This window comes from Zingiber officinale, chromosome 1A (assembly GCF_018446385.1).
Source record: "Zingiber officinale cultivar Zhangliang chromosome 1A, Zo_v1.1, whole genome shotgun sequence".
NCBI lineage: Eukaryota > Viridiplantae > Streptophyta > Magnoliopsida > Zingiberales > Zingiberaceae > Zingiber > Zingiber officinale.
Genome location: NC_055987.1, coordinates 153,899,457 through 153,920,732, shown reverse-complemented (window position 1 = coordinate 153,920,732; position 21,276 = coordinate 153,899,457). Strand labels below are relative to the sequence as shown.

General features: G+C 39.1%; 2 protein-coding genes across 2 annotated transcripts; both read left to right on the top strand.

Moving 5' to 3' along the window:
• Positions 1-7,978: 7,978 nt before the first annotated feature.
• Positions 7,979-14,187, top strand: LOC122038065 (S-adenosylmethionine mitochondrial carrier protein-like). Its single transcript, XM_042597635.1, has 9 exons — positions 7,979-8,227; positions 8,438-8,553; positions 8,647-8,704; positions 9,520-9,669; positions 10,418-10,628; positions 10,935-10,980; positions 12,704-12,824; positions 12,953-13,025; positions 13,644-14,187. The coding sequence occupies exons 1-9, from the start codon at positions 8,143-8,145 to the stop codon at positions 13,879-13,881; spliced, it is 1,098 nt and encodes a 365-aa protein (XP_042453569.1). The 5' UTR covers positions 7,979-8,142; the 3' UTR covers positions 13,882-14,187.
• Positions 14,188-18,059: 3,872 nt separating this feature from the next.
• On the top strand, positions 18,060-20,894 carry LOC122038064 (binding partner of ACD11 1-like). Its single transcript, XM_042597634.1, has 5 exons — positions 18,060-18,170; positions 19,630-19,727; positions 19,805-19,880; positions 20,005-20,088; positions 20,160-20,894. Exons 1-5 carry the CDS (start codon positions 18,165-18,167, stop codon positions 20,745-20,747), a joined length of 852 nt encoding a protein of 283 aa, XP_042453568.1. The 5' UTR covers positions 18,060-18,164; the 3' UTR covers positions 20,748-20,894.
• Positions 20,895-21,276: the final 382 nt, after the last annotated feature.

Below are 21,276 nucleotides of genomic sequence, written 5' to 3'. Positions count from 1 at the left end.
TTTGTCGGTTCGGCATCCCTCGCCGACTGGTGTCCGACAACGGGCGGCAGTTCACAGGGAAGATGTTGGAGGATTGGTGCCAAGCTATGGCATTGAACAACATTTCACGTCCGTGGCCTATCCTCGAGCAACGGTCAGTGAAGTCGCCAACGGAAATTCTTCAGATGCTTTCGGCACTCGACCATTTGGGAGGAGTTGGCGGATGAAGTCTTAAGCGTCTTGTGGGCTATCCGAACGACGCCAAAAGAAGGGACGTCACACCGTTCCATTTGGTATATGGCGGTGAGGTCGTACCAGTCGAAGTCGGCGTTGAGTCAGCCAGATCCGAACTATGATGATGACAACACCGAACGAAGAAACATGGAGGACTTGGTAGAAGAGGAGAGGCAAAGGCGTCCGTTCGGTGATGGCCGTCAGTGGATGAAGCAAAACTACAACCGTAGCGTAATTCCCGGATCGTTCAAGTCGGCGATCTTGTCGGAAGAAAGTCAAGCGGTCGGCGACGTCGGCAAGCTTGAAGCGCCATGGGCGTTCAAAATCATCGAAAGCTCAGCTCGGGCGCATATTACTCGGAGGATGAGGACGGACGACAGATAGGCCGTGGAGCGCGAACCACCTCCAGCCTTACCGGGCGGGGTGAAAGGTGTATCACTGTAAATCACCCTGTGTATTTCATTTTTCGACTAAATACTTGAAATGCAGAGATGAAAAGTCAAAGGAGCGAATATAAGGCATTATCATCGTAGCGCGAAGGCCCCCGAGCCGATCGGCCGGGAGGTTTATGTGGTTAAGACTTGTAAGCAAATAACCCGTGCCGTTCGGCCGGAAGTAAATTGGTCGAGCCAAGCGCTCGAGGAACGAAGGCCCCGCGCCGTTCGGCCGGAGGTAAATGGGTCGAGCCAAACGCTCGAAGATCGAAGGCCCCGTGCCATTCGGACGGAGGTATATTATCCGAGCCAAAATACTCGATGAAGTAGATCCTGAGCCGTGCGGCCAGGAAGGCATTATCCAAGCTGGGGGAAAGGCAAAGAGCTACGCCGAACGGAAGTGTCAAAATTAGCCTTGACGGCCGACGAGCACCGCGCCGGCCGGCTATAAATATCCGCGAGCACCGTCGTTAAAGATCAAGAGGCGAGCCTATAAACCCTCCGGCGGAAGACCGTGAGCACCGTCGTTAAAGATCAAGAGGCGAGGCGTCTATAAACCCTCCGGCGGAAGACCGACGAGCACCGTCGTTAAAGATCAAGAGACGAGGCGTCTATAAACCCTCCGGCGAAAGACCGACGAGCACCGTCGTTAAAGATCAAGAGACGAGCCGGCGTCTATAAACCTCAGGGCGGAAGACCGGCGAGCACCGTCGTTAAAGATCAAAAGACGAGCCGGCTCTATAAACCCTCCGAGCGGAAGAGGACGAGCACCGTCGTTAAAGATCAAAAGACGGCCTATAAACCCTCCGGCGGAAGACCGACGAGCACCGTCGTTAAAGATCGAGCGCCGCGCCGCTCCGAGCGGAATACCGGCGAGCACCGTCGTTAAAGATCGAGACACTACGGTATAAATAGTAGTGGGACTAACCGACGAGCCTCGTCGTTAAAAATCGAGACGAGCCGGCGTCTATAAATAATCCGAGCAGGCCAACCGTCGAGCTCCGAGGTTGAACATCGAGAGGTTCGGATCGTCTCATAACCAGCGATTCTTGGTAGCAACACAGAATTATGTGCGGACGAACGGAAGAGCTGGAGAAAATACTCCAGCGATTCTCCAAAGGTGTGATGTGACAGGAGATGAGCGGACAGCACAAGTGTTACCAAGGGGACAGTGCAAGAAGATAAAATACACTAAAGGAAAGCGTTTCATTAAAATTAAAACCTTAGGCCGAGTGGCCTAAATACAAAAGGGTTCATGATCAGCCGAGCGGCTAAATTACAAGAATTACTCGATGTAGTCGTAGAGGTCCCTCGGAATGTTGCTCAGAAGCTCCACCTGATCGCCGCCCGGAATATTGGTGGACTCCGGAAGAAGGCCCTTCGACTTCAGATAGGTCATAGTAGCCGTAATTGCCAAGTCGAAAGCCGAGTACATCCGCTCGTAAATTTTCTCCGAGAACTCGGGCGATCGGATGTGGCTTTGTCGGAGAGCGGCGACTCGGCTCGGCTCGGCATCCTGGTATTCTTTGAAGGTTGCCTGGGAGCTTGTGAGGGCCTCATTCAGACGTTCGATCTTCTCCGCATCAGCCAAGCGGCCTGCCTTCTCCCGATCGAGCTGCTCCGTCAGCTCTTTTATCTTCGACTCCAGGCCCCGGGCCTCCACGTTTTTCTTCTCCAGATCGGAGATGGCTGTGTTCTTCCGAGTGGTGGCAAGAGTTATCTTTGTGTCAAGCGACTTGACCTGTCGCTCGGACTCGGCTAGGGCGTGGGCCTGGTCAGCTGTTTTCTTCTGCTCAGCAGCCAGCAGAGTTTGAGCTTTCTTCAGCTCTTTTTGCAGCTCGGAGTAGGAAGGTCCTTGGGAGCCGCTCGGACCACCTGCCGCCCGCAGTTGCCTTATCTCCTCGTCCGCCATAGCCAGGCGGTTGGAAACTGCTATCTCTTCCACCCACCTCTGAAACGAGAAGGCGCAGTTGTTAGAAGCCGAGCGGAAATATTTTAGGCAAAACAAAAAACAAAAAACAACGAAGAACTTACCCCCGTAGCCGCTTGCATGTGGCTGTTGGCTAAGTTCTGGAGAGGGATCAGTGCTACGCGCGCCCGAGCGTCGGCCCACATCTCGGCGAGGGGCCCTTTCAAAGTGATAGTGTGCTCGGGCACGGTTGTCCGGTCAGCTTCTGGCAGCAACTCTTCAGTAGGGAGATGAAGAGTAGCCCGTACTGTGCGGCCATGACCAGGGATCGCCCGACCGGGATCAGAAGCTGGCGCAGAAGATCGCGAATGGATGGTCGAACGTTGGACTGAACGGCGAGCAGGGGGGAGAGTGTCGACCGGAGTGGCCTCGACCGGAGCAGTCAGCTCGTCCCAGTCAGAAGGCGTCCGGTCGGACGAAATGGTCTCGAGCACAGGCGCCTTGCCTTTCGCAGTGAGGCGGCCCGGTCGGAGGGTTGGACCGCGGAGGTAGCCGAGCGTAGCGGGGTCTCCACTCGGTGTCTCTTTTGCGGTGGCTGATCCTCCTCCCGAACGGACCCTTCCTCGGGGGCCGTTGGTTCTGGAGGGTAGCTCACTGTCCACCTGCTGAGAGGCTCGGCCGATTCACTGGTGCCGCTTTCTCCTTCGTGAGAACCGGTGAATACCTTCATTTCTTTGGTACGGCCTCCGCCTTTCTCTTTAGAACGGCCATCACGAGTCCATGACGATGTCACTGCAGGAAGAGAAAAGAAATCGCTTAGCAATTAAAGCAAGTGCCAAAGCAAAGTTCTTACCGAAGGTCGGAAGTGGGGTCCGTATAGGACTCAGCCCAAAAATGTACATCACTCCCTCGTGAAGAAGCTTGTTGATGTCAAGCCGTATACCGGCTAGTACATTTGCGGCGTGAAGATAATCCGGTCGGGTCTTGAATTTCTTCAACTCGGGAGTAGGAGGTAGACTGACCTGCCACTGTGTCGGAAAGTTTGGCTGACTGGGCATGCGGATGTAGAAATAATAGTCCTTCCAATGTTTATTGGAAGTGGGTAGTTTATTGAAGAAGACCAGACCGGGCCGAGCTTGGAACATAAAGGTGCCCGGCTCGGCTTGCTTAGGGTAATAGAAATAAAAGAAGACCTCCGGTCGGAGGGGAATGTTGTGAATCTTAAACAAAATGACAACACCGCAGAGGAGACGGAAGGTATTTGGTACTAAACTTCCGAGCGGCACGCCAAAATAATTACAGACGTCTGCTATAAAAGGATGCACGGGGAACCGCAGACCGACAGTAAATTGGTCGCGAAAGACACAGAAACCGCCGCGCGGCGGTCTGTGTGGCCGAGCGGCGGGACCAGCTAGGCGAACTTCGAAATCCTCGGGGATTTCGAAATTGTCAGCCAAAATATCAAAATCTCGTTGTTCGAAACGAGATCGCATGGTAGTATACCATGGGCCTAAAGATTGTTCTTCGGGATGAGAAGAACTGGCCATGATCGGGACAGAAGAAATCAAAAAGGAAGTTTCAAAGACGAGGAAATGGAGTTTCAAAAACTAGAGCAGAAGTGCGAATTAGATATCGGAAAGGAAAAAGGAGAGATCTAAAACCTTACTGGGGGAAGAGGGATCGAAGAAAGGCGCCGGATAGCGTCAAAGGGCAGAAGCGAGATCGCCGGAGCTCCAGAGCGCAGAAAGCAACAATAGAGGTGACGGAGGCGTGTGAAGGTGAGGAGGAAATGAAGAATTTATAGGGTGAGGGCCGGGCGGCCTCCACCGTCGGATCCAGGTCACGGGAATCAATGCATACATCTAGCCGTTTATTTCGAATTGCTTCGGTCACATCAAAATATCATGCAACCGCCTCCGTACTCTGATGGCATTGCTCCACGTGGCAGTCAATCATTCGGAGCATTTAATGAAGGTATGATCGACATTGATGTCGAAGATTGGCGCAGAACGCAAGGAGATCCGGCGAAAGCCATCATTGATTCATTCAAGGATATCTCTGCCGCTGACCGGGCGGAGAGTATTAGCATGGAGGAGCCGTTCGGCTAGACTCACAGTCCAGTCAGTCGGACTATGCGCCTCCTTCGACTAGACTTGAAGGGAAGGCAAGTGATCCGGTAGTAAGAGTGGGCCCCCCCTTCTTGCAAAGTCAACGCCAGTGGAAGTCAAAGGGCCACCCGGAGAGTGTGGTCGGACGGACGGTCAAGGACGGTCGGTCCGATTGGACTGTCGGTCGGTCGATGGAATCGAGTACCGGTCTGGCCGGCTCGCACTTATAGTTGGGAGGCACCCTGTCAAATCAGGGTTCCGACGCTCAGTTAAAAAGGTCATGGACCGAGCTGACCTTTTGACCGACCGCAGTCATAAAGCACCCCTGTTAGTCTCCACAAAGCACAAGTAAACCATTGCGGATGTCCGGTCGGATGTTTAGGTATCCGTCCGCTCGGACTACAAGTTTGGAGCAAAGGAAAAGGCCAGAGGATTTCTTTCTTTGACAACCTGTAGGTTTCACGTGTGTGCCATGCTCCAAATCTTGTGACAGGGGATTCTGCTGTCCCATCGAGGGCATGCTTTGACTGTAGCGATATGGGTCAGGTACGCGTACCTAGGAAAGGACAGAGGACACTTATGCACTTCGGGATTCCGCTGTCCCATCGAGGGCATGCTCTGACTGTAGCGATAGGGGTCAGGTAAGCTTTCTGACAGCCGCATACCTAGGAAAGGACAGAGGACACTTATGTACTTCGGTACGCGTGCCCAAACTTGACACCGCTCTATATAAAGAACCTCAGGTTTCACCGGCAGGGGGATGCGGGTACGTACTCTGAGACTTCTGGAGCCACCTTGTTTATCGTGATTTACCTGACTTGAGCGTCGGAGGGTCGTCGCTGGGAATCCCCTTCCCGGCTCGACTTCTGTGCAGGATAGCCGGAGCATCTCGACACTAGTTGGAGATCTACATCAGCGAGCCTTGGAGCGCCACGTGCCTAGCGTCTGTTGACTTCTGGTTCGGACAGGATCACACGCGTTTTCCAGAAAATGAAAATAAAAACGGTGCAAACTAAACACACCCTAAGGTTTTTCATGATTCCGGGGTTAACGAATTTTTTTACTAAAAATACCCTTCGATAAAAAAAATATGAAAAAAAGAGAAAAAATATAAAAAAAATATTAAAAAATAAAAAAATGTTTAAAAAAATTTAAAATTTAAAATTTTAATTTTTTTAAAATAAATAATTTAAAAAAATAAAAAAATTTAAAAAGTATAAATTTTAAAAATAAAAAATAAATAATTTAAAATTTTCCTTACTCTCAGCACTATTAAAACAGCAACAATTAATTGTTATGGTAGTATTATAATAATGACTCAGAATAAATTTTTTATATTTATTTTTTAGTTGACATACATACATATAATAATGAAATAATTTATATTCAGATTTTAAATTTTGATTGACTAAATTTTGATTATTGAGATTTACCGTTATAATAATAATAATTAGTCGACTACTATAATTATTCTAAAATAATTTTAATCAATTTCAAATAATTTAATTGATAAAAAAAAATTTATATTATTTAGAATTTAAAAGAGTGTTTATTTTCTATTTTATTTTTTAAAAATATAATTTTTTCTTATAAAATAATTTTTTAGATATTCTTTAGTTTGTTTATATCTTCTTTTCTAGAAAATACATATAAAAATTATCAAACAGAAATATTTTTTATTTTATAAAAAAATAAAATAAAAAACAAATTATAAACTAAATGCCACGTAAAATTTTAAAGTTCAATAATTAATTTTTTAACGGGACCCTAAATCATATATTTTATAACAAATAATATGACGTGACGTCTTTGACTTGTTTAAAAAAAAAAAAATCCTTTCACGATTTACTCCTTTTAATTTTACCCTTTGTTAAGACACTCTGGCGTTAATTCCAACGAATCTTCCGAAGTGCTCCCGGAATTATGCCCGTACAACGGTAAGATATTTTTACAATTAATCAAATATTCATGGATAGATTTTTAGCGACGGCAGATTAATTTTCTTTAGTGTCAAAATAATATTGAAACGTTGGTTACGGACTGACGGATTGTTCGTGTTTCAGTGGGTCATTATTGGCCGATGATATTATTTTATAGATGAATTATATAAAAAAAAATAAATGTTAAATTTGAATTTAAATGGAAAATATTAGAAATTAATTAATTTATATAATATATAAAATTTAAGTCTATTAATATTAGATATAATAAGATAATTATTAAGATATGAGATGACGAATTACTTGAAATAGAAATATTTAGATATTTAAAATTGTTTTTTCAAAATGATCGAGGGATTGAGAATGATGTCTTATATAAAATACAAATATCATAATTAAAATGAATGAAAATGTCGAGTGTTTTTTATGATCATAAAATACTTTTAAAATTTAAAAGAAAATTTATAAAATCGTAATTAGACATGTTATGTTATATGGAGCTGAATCTTGGAATATGACATGAGCACATGAGTAAAAGATAGAGTTGTAGAGATGAAAATGTTAAGGTGGATATGTGGACAAAATGAACAGAATAAGAAACGTGAACATTAGAGAGAAAGTCAGAGCTGCATCTATTGAGGAAAAACTCCGAGAGACATTTAAAATGGTACAAGTATATACTTAGATGATCAATAAATATTCTAATTAGGTAATGTGACATAAAATATCCATACCCCATCAATAAAATAAGATTTGGCTGTCACCGTGTCATCATCTAATGTTAGTAGTTTTTAAAAATCGAGTAAAAAGAAAAGAAAAGACATTAAAGAAAATAAATATTTTTCTAAACTGGTTATTACAATTTCCGACTCATATTGTTTTACTTGGTTCTAACTTTTTGTGAAAGGTAAAAGGTTTACTCCTAATGTCAATAGATCTCACGGTCAACACGAAAAAGATAAATTAAGAAATTCCATATAATTTTTATAGGTTCCAAGGGAGATGCTATTAGTAGAGTGGCCATGAAATCAACATGGTTGCAATTTTAAGATCGATTTCATTTAGATTATGCATAAGGAAAGGAATGAATTTTTTTTAAAAAGAAATCCATATGTAATTTAGTGATTTAAAAAATAAAAATATGTGATTTAAATATTTAAAAAAATTTAGGTAGCCCCGTGCTCATCTAATAATTGATTTAAGTAAATTATGACAATTAGTATAATTATTACCTTCCATCTTAAAATAATAATAATAATTTAAATTTTAATAGAGACTAATATTTATTATAAAATTAATCAAGTGAAACAAATCATCGTAGAAATTCATAGCCCACGTATTTTACGAAGGCGGTTGTTTTAAAAATAAAAAGAAGAAAGGAAATTAAAAAATCGCGGCTACAGAACTCATTAGTCATCGGCGTCGGAGACTCGGAGCAAAACCGCAGAAACCCTAACGAACAGGCGGCAGCAACTCGTGCACACTCGAGCAGAAGGCGGAAGAAAGTTAACGTCGTCCGCGAAATAGCAGGCGATGCTATGGCTCTATCGTCCTCCTACCCAAATGTGATCGGAAATCCGGCGACCTGCTCCCCCACACGGCCGCCACTCAGCGACTTCTTTGGTACGCGCTCTCATCCAATACCGAGTGACTATCTCATCATGTTTCCAGGGTTCTTGGATACTTTGGTGTAATTTCTTACTTCACACTTAACGTGATCGGGTTTCGAACTTTCCCACTTCGCATTCAGCCTGGATTGTTATTATTTTAGAGTTCCTGCAAGATGAATTGCTTTGACTTGTATGGTTATAGTCATTGCTGTTTGTGATTTAGTGTGGAGGGAGTTCTTGTGGGGAGCATTGGCCGGTGGATTTGGTGAGGGTATGATGCACCCAATCGACACCCTGAAAACAAGAATCCAGAGCCAGGCCGTTATTTCTGGCAATCAGGTATGGATATGTAGATGTTTGTAGGTGAGCTTCACAACGGATTTTCTTGTAGAATATGCCTTGTTCCTGATTTTTATTGTTTAATCTAATCAGTCCCAGAAGAATATCACGCAGATGGCCAGAACTGTGTGGGTGTCCGATGGACTAAGAGGTATATAATTCTTGCATACTTTTCATCACTATGAAATTGATTTTCTTTTTGTTATTATCATAAGATTCTCTTTTGCAGTCAATGATCCCAATTACATATAGTTCTTTGGTTTGTCAAGTTAAACCATAGCTTATCTAAGATATAGATACTTGGATAAGTTTACTTGTGTGTCCATACAAGTTGGATATTTATGATACCCTCAATGAAATAGCCTATAGAGCATTGAAGTTGCACCTTTCTTCAGCCCTTTGTTTTCTTCAATCTTCACATAATATACGGAAGACAGTTGACGAACTATATATTTCTCGCATCATTTTTTAACTTAAAGAGATGCAATATTTAAGCTCTTCACAGGATGTGTGTTTGACAGATTCTTCTGAAATATGTGTTGAAATACTAGATGAGTGTGCACAACAAGTCAGACATTTTTTATGATTTAGTTTCCGTCTTGCAAAGAATCAAATTGACATGTGTGGAATTGTGTGCTGAGAAAATCTCAGGATGCATTTGTTTTGAAATTTTTTCTTAGTTTTTCAATTTGTGAAATTGTGTTTGCTTAAAATTTTCCAACAAAGAAAATACATGCTTTCTGATGATTTGTGTTTTTTATCTTTATGGAATTTTGGTCTTCTTTGTATAAAATACTTTTTTTAGAGAAGAAGCAAAAGGTGGTGGAAAATATGTCCATATTTCTCTTTTCACTTTGCAGATTCTCTTTTTCCTAGAACGGGGGAAAAAATTCTTTACAAGGCAAAAACTATCTTGCAGATTGATTAATATATGCCTGCATAAAATATATACTCACCTTTCCCCAGGGTTTTATAGAGGGGTCACTCCAGGTGTAAGTGGATCATTAGCAACCGGTGCCACTTACTTTGGTGTGATAGAATCTACAAAAAATTGTTTGGAAGAAGTAAATCCCAGACTTAGCACTCATTGGTCTCACTTCATTGCTGGGGCAATTGGTAAGTAATGTTGACATTTCATTCAAAACGAGCAATATTAAGAATTGTTTCTGCATTTACATTTCCTTTTATTATTGGTTTTATAATACCTAGTACATAGATGATATCTCGATAGAAAAAGAAAATACCTGTATTATGTTTCTCATTTTTATATCGTTTTCATTACAGAGAATATTAATTTCTGCAAAATTATATCAAATGGGATTCAGTGAAACTTGAAATTGCTAAAATTAATTTGGATATTTTAAAAGCTAGTGAAACTGTATGGAATATCTGGCATGTATGTTTGCTTCTCCTTGGTGTTTCTGTTCATGGTTAGAATTGCTTGTTTTATAATTCAATTGTCTCTTTGTTAATTACTGTTTATGTCAGTTCAGCTCATTCTCAGTTTGTGTAATTCTGCTACTAGGGATGCATCAATATTGACATCAGGATATTTGCTTCCGGCAATCTGAATAGTGTGATTAATTAACAACTAGCAGAAAATATCCATTTTTGAGAAATACCTGAAGTTTAGTTGTTACATTGGTGTACTTCGTGCTCACCAAGTGACTCAATAACATTGAATTTTCAAGAAAGAAAAACTTTTGGATGATTTATTGTGGTTTCCCATAACTAGCTATGTATTCACAATTGACTTTCAATAAGTTTGAAGAGTATTTTATTATTTTACCTAGCAACATAGTCGCATGTAGACATGGATAATTACTTTGGAATACAACTTCATGATCATTCCTTTCTATTCCAGGAGACACACTTGGTTCTTTTGTTTATGTACCATGTGAGGTCATAAAACAGCGCATGCAGGTACAAGGTACCAGCAAATCTTGGGCATTATCTATAACTAAAGAAAACATCCAACACAAATCAGGGGAGAGAATGTATGGTTATTATACTGGAATGTTTCAAGCAGGCCATTCAATTTGGAAGCAACATGGACTAAAAGGTTTATATGCAGGGTATGATGTTTACTTTTTAGTTTTCATTTCAATGCCGATCCCATTTCCATAGATAATTTTTGTTTTTTTTGTGCGTGTGTTTATACATGTGTGTAGTAATACACATATTGGCCATGCTTATGTAGTTTAGCCAAAATTATTTATTTGTCTTTTGAGTAGATTCTTTGGATTTAAATTATATTCATTCTTCATCTTTATTATTATTTATATTTTTGCGTGCACCTATTTATCATGTTAAGCCACACTTTTTTGGTCACATGTTTTACACTGAATTCCTTTTTTATGCCCTTCTCATTGTTTCTATAGGTATTGGTCTACACTTGCAAGGGATGTGCCTTTTGCTGGTCTAATGGTAGGTGACATGATTGCCATGTTTTTGCTTTTGGTTTGGTTCTTCAATGTATTTATTTGGTTTTAGCATATGTCTTTATTTCTCTTGACATACTTTGGTTGGAATAGACTTTTTGTTTTTTTTTCAGCTTTTCTTCTATACGATGCTCTTGTCCAATGAATAATTATGTTTGTATCTGCCCTGTCTTTGGATCTTTCTCTTCCTTTGTCATCTTGATTCTTATTATTTGTTCTTGCTAGAGATATTTATTATGAAGAGGAGCCTTGGAACAATGGTAAAGTTGTTGTCGTGTGATTTGGAGGTGACGGGTTCAAGTCTCGAAAACAGATCGTGTATAATAGACCCTTCCTCAGAACCCTGTATTGGCGAGAGCTTCGTCCACCGAGCTGCCCTATTATAAAAAGGAATCTTGGCGCAATTGTAAAGTTGTTGCCATGTGACTTAGAGTTCATGAGTTCGAGTCTTCAAAACCACCTCTTGCAAAGCAAGGCAAGGCCTCGTACAATAGACCCTTCCCCGAATCCCGCATTGGCGGGAGTTTCGTGCACGGACTGCCCTTTTAGAGACATGAGATATATGATCTAACAATTGGTTGTCAGATTTTTGTACTTAGTGATACTTTAATTGTTGCGTGGGACCCACCTTGTGGCTTCACTTCTGACCTATCTTTCCCTCAAATTCCAATTTTTTCTCTTAATATTTTTTTTTTCTGTATTTGCCCCATTTATTGTAAACCTGAATCCAATCATCCAGGTATGAGGTTATTCCGTTACCCATTTATCATATAACATTTACAAAGGTTGTAATTTCTATTTTTTTTTCTAGAATGAAGCATTTTTAAGCATATTTTTCCAAACAGTTTCCAATTAGACGTAGGCAATGCCAATTATAGCATCTAAGCTATGCTATAATAACAACGTTATAGAATTTCAATGTAAATTCTTGTTTAGAGTTTCTTTTGTGTGAACTACACAAAGCTATGCTTGGTTCTAGAATTTGAGATCTTATGTTAATTGTTTTTTTTCAAATCTATAACTATTTCTCTCAAGAACATTTTTGTATTATCAAACTTTGAAATCCTAATAAGCTGCAGCATAGTTGGACAAATTATGATCTATTATTGTAATCAAATGAGTTGGAAAGTTCAGATATTTGCCTTATGCTACCATTTGGCTTTGCTACGTGGCCATATATGTTAACCAATTAATTTCAACAATATTCCATATTTGGCTTTCCCTTGTGATGTTCTTGCTTTCTTCCCTTCTCTATAACACCCTAGTATTCAAACCCAAGCAGTGTTGTTCACTGCCAATCAGTTCTTTTTCTACCTCCTCTCTTCTTAACCCTGCTTTTATTATTCTCTTGTCTAGATCTTCCCTCATTTTGCTACACAAGGTCTTATACTAAAGAACACGAAGTTTTTGAGTTACTTTCATGTGTGCAAAGACGGATCAACATGTACCTGACAATTTAGACTCTATGGTGTTAACAGGCACAAGAGTATCATGTAATACTTAAGAAGTGCCTCTCCTTTTACCACCTATCATGTTTATACTATTGATGATATCTTCATTAAAGCCCTCTTTCTAAATTTTAGTTTAGAAGTTTTAACCTTCTGGTATGTGGATATTAGTTCAAGCATATAGTAAAACTTGCATTCTTCTTTTTCATTCATGATGACAATTTCTGGGTCTACTGAGCATATTCATTTTGCCACCTGCAGGTAATGTTTTATGAAGCTTTGAAAGACATGACAGAGTATGGAAAGCAGAGGTTTCTTTCCAATAGCAACCTTCATCTTGGCAGTTCTTTTGAAGGTCTAGTTTTAGGTGGATTAGCTGGTGGTAAGCTATTTTTATTTATTGTGTATAATTCAATGAAACACCTTACTAAGAAAACCCTATTTTCCCTAAAATGTGCACATTTCTGTGAGCTTGTGTGAAGTTCCATATGTAATTTATTTTTTTTGCAGGATTTAGTGCATACCTTACAACTCCTTTAGATGTGATCAAGACAAGATTGCAAGTACAAGGATCAGCCATAAGGTGGAATACTTGGTTTGTTACTCTTTAGGTCACATTAGCTAGCTATTACTAAGACCTTTGGCCAATAGTTTGCTGTCTTAGCTAACACTAAGACCTGCAGGTAACTAACAGTATGACTTTCTAATACTAAGACCTTGAGGTAACTAACAGTATAACTTTATCAGCTAAACATACACTCACAGTTTATATGTTGATGGCAATCTCAAGAAATTCATTCCAATCCTTGTCAGTTTTTCTTTTCTCATGAGCATTGTTGATTTTTTTTTATTCTGGTAATAAATGTCGTTGCATAAAAAAAAGCGATAATAGCTGATTTGTGCACCAGTATAAATATCTTTCAACTCCATGCAACCTATTTCTTGAAACCTTTACATTTGCCCTTGTGCCACTTCTTCAATCTGTAACATTTGAAGGAAACACTGACTACATCAAACAATTATTGCTGTTTTTAATTTCTCAAGTATTTATTTTCTTCTGAGCATCAAGACGTTGAACTACAATTTCATATCTGTGCTTCAATAGCTAATTATAAAGGAGAATATTTTTTGGAAATTAAAATTTCTTTAATTAAATTAGCTTTTCATGAGGTTCTTCTTCACATAATATGGCACTTCTCAGGTACAACGGATGGTCGGATGCTTTAAAAAGAATATGGGTAGCTGAAGGCCTTGGTGGTATGTTTAAAGGTAGCATACCCAGAATAATGTGGTATTTCCCTGCCTCTGCCTTCACTTTTATGGCAGTGGAGTTCCTTAGAGAGAATTTTAATGAGAAGATGGATGATGATCACAAAGTCACTACTTTATCAATGGACCAAAGCTCAACCATACAAGAAGAATCATCTTGCACTCCTTGATTATATCTCATCCACAATCTTGCATGCAAGATGTAGAACCAATAGAATGCAACTCTATCTAACAAAGGTACTTACTCGAGTGGCGTGCAGTTCATACAACAGTTTCCTTTGTCATTGCTCGCAGGATACTTTTTTGGAACTGGGAGCAATTCACTTCGGCCCAACTGTGAGCTAGGATTGTATGTATTGCGTGCAAAGTCGATGGGCAATTTGAATGTTGCATGTTATTCTTTGTCTTCGTAACAATGTTGTGTAGGACTTGATATTTCAAGGTTCATTGGTGAAATGATCCATACTGATTGATAACCTTGCTGTTATCAAATTCTGTCGATCATGCTGTTGATATGAATGTCTCTGGGACCTGCGTGACCATGGCTCAGGCTATGCTCTTTCCGACTATTAATGCCGGAAGTGATACTTAATAGCGGCTTTGTTCTCTTGTAGTCTTGTTCTTAAGTCAAGACATGGCCAACTTATTGTGGCAACTTGCATCATTGATAAGCTTTGTAAATGTAAAAAAGATAACTTGGTGTCAAATTGCTTGTGTTGTTGTACGTAATGAAATAATTGTTCAAAAGAAAAAAGAAATTACAATTAATTTATGAAGGAATTTCCGTTCCTCTCTAAAATTACATTATTTATTTAATTATTGTATGTTGCAATACGTCAGCTATAAATTATATATTTATATGTTTTAATTTATTTTGCCATATATAATTTTGAATATATTATATTATATGAAGATTTTATGAAATTCAAAATAATTTTTCTTTGACATATTTAATATGTTTATTGACCTAGATAAAATGTATTATGCATATTAAAATCTAAATTGTTTGTTTCTTGAGTCAATTATTTGATTTATGATTATTTTAATATTCTTATTTAATTTATAATTTTTAAAGCTATTTAAATTAATTATGAATAATTTTTCATGTCTATTAATTTTAACGAAATGTATCTGTAGTAATTTTACTTTATATTATAATAACTATTATTATACTTATTACACTAGTATTAAAATAATTTTATTTTTTAAAAAAAATAAGGCTTGATTTTTTTTTCAAAATGCAACACCTTTAATGATAATAAAAATAAAGGATATTTTTACCCTATAAAATTTTTGGACTGCTGATATTATTACTTTACATAAGACAAAATTTACATTATGAGACACATCACATGTCCATCACTATCAATTAATTGAATTAATGATACTAATGATTAATGAGAGAACGAATAAAATTTTAAAACTTTTTGAAGATATTTTAAAATTCTAAAATGGACGTTTGAAAAAAAAAAGAGTAAATTTTAAAGGGATGAAAAAAAAAAATCCCAGTAAACTAGATAAAAGCACGATGGCTTAACGCGTAAACGGTCAATCCGTGTGCGCGAATCTGAAAGCAGCTTCCGAAGTGATGGTTTCTTGCCACGTTTTCGGTGGAGCAAATCTTCGCCCTAATTATTCCTACAGTAAACCTAAATCTCTCATTTAAATATATTTTAAATGGAGCGGCTATCCACACGCCATTAGGCCACTAAATATATTTTAATTTTTTTTTTCAAAAATATCCTTAGATAAAAAAAAAGTCTAAAACACCTTTTTCTAAATTTTATATCTCTCTCCTCTCTTTCTCCTTCCTCCACCCTTCTTTTTTGCTTTTTTTTTCTCTTTATCTAAACCCTAATAATCTAATATCTTCCAAAACTTTATTTTTAAACAAATCAAAAATACGATCGACCATGAAAATCCAATTCCCATGAAACACGTGATCTAATATCTTCTAAAACTTTATTGGTGTAACAAATCAAAAACACGACGGACCATAAAAGCCTAATTCCCAAGTGAGTAGAGTCCTATTCCAAATGGTCGAAATCATCCAATCGAATGGAGCTGGAGTTGAAGACCCGGACAGATGTGAGCGAAACTGAAGAAGCAGGTCGGGAACAAAAATCAGCAAAGGGCTGATTTTTGGCCCCCGGGGTGCTCGAACCAATCTGAGGCGCCTAAATAGTCAGGGCGCCCGGACTCCGGGCCCCCGGAACCATTCCGAGCATCCGGAACCCGAATTTTATCCACAACAACTGGGATGTTGCATTGGGGATAGATTTCTATCTCATTCCAGGCGCTTGGAACCTTCCAGGTGCTCCGAGCAAGGCTATATAAGTAGCCCCTGCTCCCAAAAGCTAACTACAACAAGAAATATTCAAACAACACTTGTTGACACTTTCATTTCTGTTTAGCTTCATCTTTTCTGTACTTTCATTGCTGTAAAGAGGCTTCTCCGCCTGAAGGAGAAATTAGTGCGACTTCACTACCTTGGATTAACAACCTCCCCGGTTATAACCAAGTAAACCAGTGTGCCTCTGTCTTTCAGTCATTTTTGTATTTCTTATATGCAAGTGTTCTTTTAATCAAGTTATTTGTCTGAGAAAGGTTATGCTTGCTTAATTCTTGCAGGGACTATTCACCCCCCTCTAGTCGGCCGCCAAGAGTCCCAACAGATATCTCTTCATATCAGGCCCAATGTGGGTTTGATGTCTCTATATCATGCCCAATGTGGGCTTGATTTGAGGAGATATCAAGCCCAACAATAGAAAAAAAGGAAAAACAAAGAGTGATTTATTTTTTTCAAAACCTCCATATCAAGCCCAACACAAATAGACAAAAAAGAAAAAAAGGGAAAAAAAAAAGACAAAAAGAGGGCTCTCCGTTCGCGCGAGTATGCTTCTCACTCGATCGACTGATCAATTGGGAATCTAATCGATCAACTGATCGATTTAAAAGCGCTCTGTTCACACTAGTATACTTCTCAATCGATCAGCTGATCAATTGAGAATCTTATCGATTAACTGATTGATTCGAGAGTACTCTATTCGTGCGAGTATGCTTTTCAATCGATTGACTAATCAATTGATTGATCGTTTTTCAATTGATTAGTCAATCGATTGATACATTCTTTTGGTCACGAGGCTTAGCTTTAAGCTCATCAATCGTTGACAAACTTACCAATCAATCTCGTCCGACAAACATATTCATATTTACAAACTCTAAATAATAATTCTTTCCAACAAACATATTTCATATCAAACTACTCCAAAAATATATCCAAAATAGTTATACATGCAAAATCACATCAAAATGTATCCAAGATCATTATACATGCATTTTAAAACCCCACAATAGTGATGGATCATGTGGACCACCTGGAAATGGTTCGCGTAATATTTCATCATCTTCATTGTTCCCTCCAACGAGATTGTGCTCTCCTTCACCCTCATTCATTTTTGAAGGAAAATTTTCTTGTGAATGTACCTCTTCATGCACATCTTCTTGTAGTGGTACTTGTAGTGGTACCTCTTCATGCACATCTTGTTGTGATACCTCTTCTTGGGGTACTTGTGATTATTGTACCTCTTCTTGTAATGATTGTATCTCTTGTGCAAGTTTCTCTTATCGACGCTTTCTGTCAAAAGTCGTTGGTCTATTCCTCCCTGAAAGTGTTTTCAACATTTTTACTGCACATAAGAAACAAGTGAATTAGATATACAACCAACATGTATTGAAAAGAAACAGAGATGTTTGGCCACTCAAAATGGAACAAAACATAATGTGTTCGACAACACACAACCGAACAAATCTGTCGGTGTTCAACTGCTGGAGGTCGAACGTTTAGTGGTTCGTTCAACGTTCATTGATCAAACACATTGTGTTGCATTCGGTAGGCCATGGCTGAACAGATCCTGGTGCGTTCGGCAGATTGTAGATGAACAAGCGACAAACCAAGGAAGAACGACGCACGACTGAAATTCGAGAGATTTTCATGAATACTTGAAACCTAAATACAAAATCTAACAAAAACAATATAATGATATGAATGAGCACTAATAGTGTTTGATTCCGCTGGAAATCGAGTTGTCCAAGTGGAGAGATGAGAGGGAGAGACGACAAAAATGACGAAGGCGATGGTGAAAATGGCACAGATAGGAGTGACAACAAAAATCACATGTAGGAAGATGATGCTAAGGTTTTGTCTAATTTTTAGGGTTTTTAGAAAGGATAATATAGGAATTTTATTGGGTCTATTTAGAAAGAATTATGATAAAATATTTTTTTTAATGATTGTATTTAGAAAATTGAGTGTGTTTAGTAATCATGGAGTGTGGATAGCCCTCCCTTAAACCAATTCTAGTCCACTCCTAGTTTAATAGCGTCACGACGACTCAAATCTCTCTCCGCCCCTTCCTTTCCGCCGACGATTTCGAGCTCCAGATCCTGCAAAATGTCGGTGAGTATCGCCGGATCCACTGCTCCTACATTCTTTCTCCTTTATTGATTCTTCCTCTAGTTCCGGAATCTGGATCTCTCTTTTTCCCTTCTTGCTTTCTTCGTTTAGTTGTTCCTGGTGAAAATAATCAGATGTTTCTTGTCTTGGATCTCAAGTCCGGATTGTTCATGTCTGAATTTTGTCAAAGATTTTAACTTTGACAGTGCGAATCTATGGCTGAAGTTTCGCTTGCGACTTCTTTCGGACACGCTACGATTCCTTTCCACTGATTCGGTGTGCTTTTATCCGGTTGGATTGAAAAAATTGATCTTGGTTCATGATGTTGAAATTGCGTGAATGTAGACATGATTTTTCTAGATCCCAGGGTTCGTTTCTTTCTGTACCTGTAATGGAGTAATGTGTCTTGGTTCATGATGTTGAAATTGCGTGAATGTAGATATGATTTTTGTAGATCCCAGGGTTCGTTTCTTGCTGTGTTTCTTGCTGTACCTGTAATGGCGTAATGTGGTTCATCGATGAACTAGTCGATCATTTGCTCTCATTGAGCTCCCTTTAATTTAGTCTGATGTTTATGCTTTGCCAAATCTGAGGCAGAAGTTGAAGTTTGTACGCTTCTGCTACTCGTTTGGCTCCCAATTACTCAAATTCTTTTCTGGTAGTTGCTTATTAAGTTTAGGTCAGCCTGTGTATGAAACTGCCAAAACTTAAGCCAATGTGGGGTTCCGAGAAAGGGTCGGGTTTATTGTACATAGTCTTATCTTGCATTGCAAGAGACTATTTTCACGACTTAAATTCATATTTGTGACAACAAAGTCACACAGCAGCAACTTATTAAGTTTGGCATGCTAATATACAAAATATAATTCCACCCTAGTTTACAGAGAGTGATTGTTACTTCTCATTCTGGCATTGAAGAGGAACTTTATATTACATATCTGGGAGAGGACATTCTATTTGAGAAACTTGAGAAGACGGTAGATTTTTAATACCTGTTGGTTGATTCTAGAAAGTGCTAGATGCTCATACGTAATTACTAAGAAGAGAAAGCTACATGGTTGCATAAGTGTGCCATCATCTTCACAGACATTTGGTCTTGTGGATGTCTTATTGATTATAAATTGTTTTGTGGATTCTGTTTCATGCTCTTGTATCTCTTATCGAATTCTGTTAATATATTGGTAGTATAGACTTTGAATTGCAGGTTACAGTTAGTGATGCAGAATGATTAATTTTTTTTTTCAGAATGATTAGTATTAATTGGTTACTATCTTCTTTTTCTTCCAAGTGGTGGGTTTTAGAAAACTTATTTATAGTTCAAACTCATTAGTTTCTTTCTTTCATGTGATGTTGTCTTCTTGTTAAATTTGATTATATATTTATTAAGCTATGGAATTGATAAGGCTTTTTCTGTTTAAAACTGAACATTGAACTCTTCTTTTCACCTTCTCCGCAAGCAAAGACAGTGAAAATAAACAACATTTCTTTGTTAGCATCTCAAAGGGATGTACAAGAATTCTTTTCCTTCTCTGGGGATATTGATTATGTCGAATTGCAAAGGTAATTTTTATATCCGTTGTTAGAACTTTTTTGGTATCTGTGAACGATGTGGCGAAATGAGAGATTTCTTTTTGCAGCGAATCAGAAAATACTCAATGTGCATACGTCACTTTCAAAGAGTCACAGGGAGCAGAAACTGCAGTTCTTCTTACGGTGAATTAAACTCTCGATATAACTCCTGCTTGTTTCTCCAATATCTTAAAAGGATGCTTTATGTGTTTCTTTTCCCAATTGAAACAACAAGATAGTAAATCTATTTTCTGCTCTATAACTACAGGGAGCAACCATTGTTGATCGTGCTGTTGCAGTTACACCGGCTCCAAATTACAAGTTGCCCCCTGAAGCTTTCAGGCATTCACTAGTAAGCTTGGTGTCTTTGTTACTCTTTGTTCTTTGTCGTTTTTCTAATCGCCTGCCTTTTATGCCTGTAAGGATGGAAATCCTTCAGCTACGAGTGTGGCCGTGCAGAAGGCAGAAGATGTGGTAAGTAGCATGTTGGCCAAGGGTTTTGTTCTGAGCAAGGATGCACTCCAGAAAGCCAAATCCTTTGATGAGCAGCACCAGCTTCTGTCGACTGCCTCTGCTACTGTCGCATCTCTGGACAAGAGGATTGGTCTGAGTGAGAAGCTAAGCACGGGTATGGCCATGGTCAGTGGCAAGGTCAGGGAGGTGGATGAGCGATTCCAGGTATTGGGGATCACAAGGTCAGCCCTTGCTACTGCTGAGCAAACGGCCACGAATGCTGGATCAGCTATTTTGAGCAACCCCTATGTCTCAAATGGTGCATCCTGGTTCTCCTCTGCACTTGGCAAAGTAATGAAGGCAGCTGAAGATGTTAGCATGATGACTAGGGAGAAGGTTGAGAAGGCCGAAGAAGATAGGAAAGAAATGTTCTGGAATGAGAAAGGTGGGATGGTGAGCCAGTATGCAAGGGTCCACCTTGATGAGCCATTGCTGAGTGAACCTGCGATTGTGCCAGTATATTCCATGGATGAGGAAGAGAAGTTGCAGACCTTGTGAGTTGTGTACATTTGATAAATTTGTGTCATTGTCCCTTCTTTGTTTTGTACAGCCATTCTTTTGATGTTTGTACAATCCTTTGGCATTGCTGGGGAACTTGCACACGACATTTGTGTTTTCAATTCAATAGTCAATGTTAAACCATTACGTCGCTGTTCTTCTCTAGTTAATCCAGAAGTGTTCAAGGGATCAACTATCAACTGCCTTGCACCCATACCATCGGTCATTTTAAACCCCCAAAGTACTCAAATATGGTATCCCTGAAATAGTTCCCAGTTCAGGCCTTTTCTGTAGTTTTTTTGTATTCCATCTAAAAAAGACATCTTAATGTGGTAGGTAAATTTCCTAGTTATATTCTGGTAATCTAACGGACCAAATTTCTTTAGATTATTTTTTTTTAAAAAAATAGATCGATTTTGTTAATTAAAAATTTATTATTCTTAATATATTATGTTAAATTAATGTACGAAGGTATGAATATAATCTGAAGAATTATATGAACGTATTAGACTTGTTTTCATATCATTCC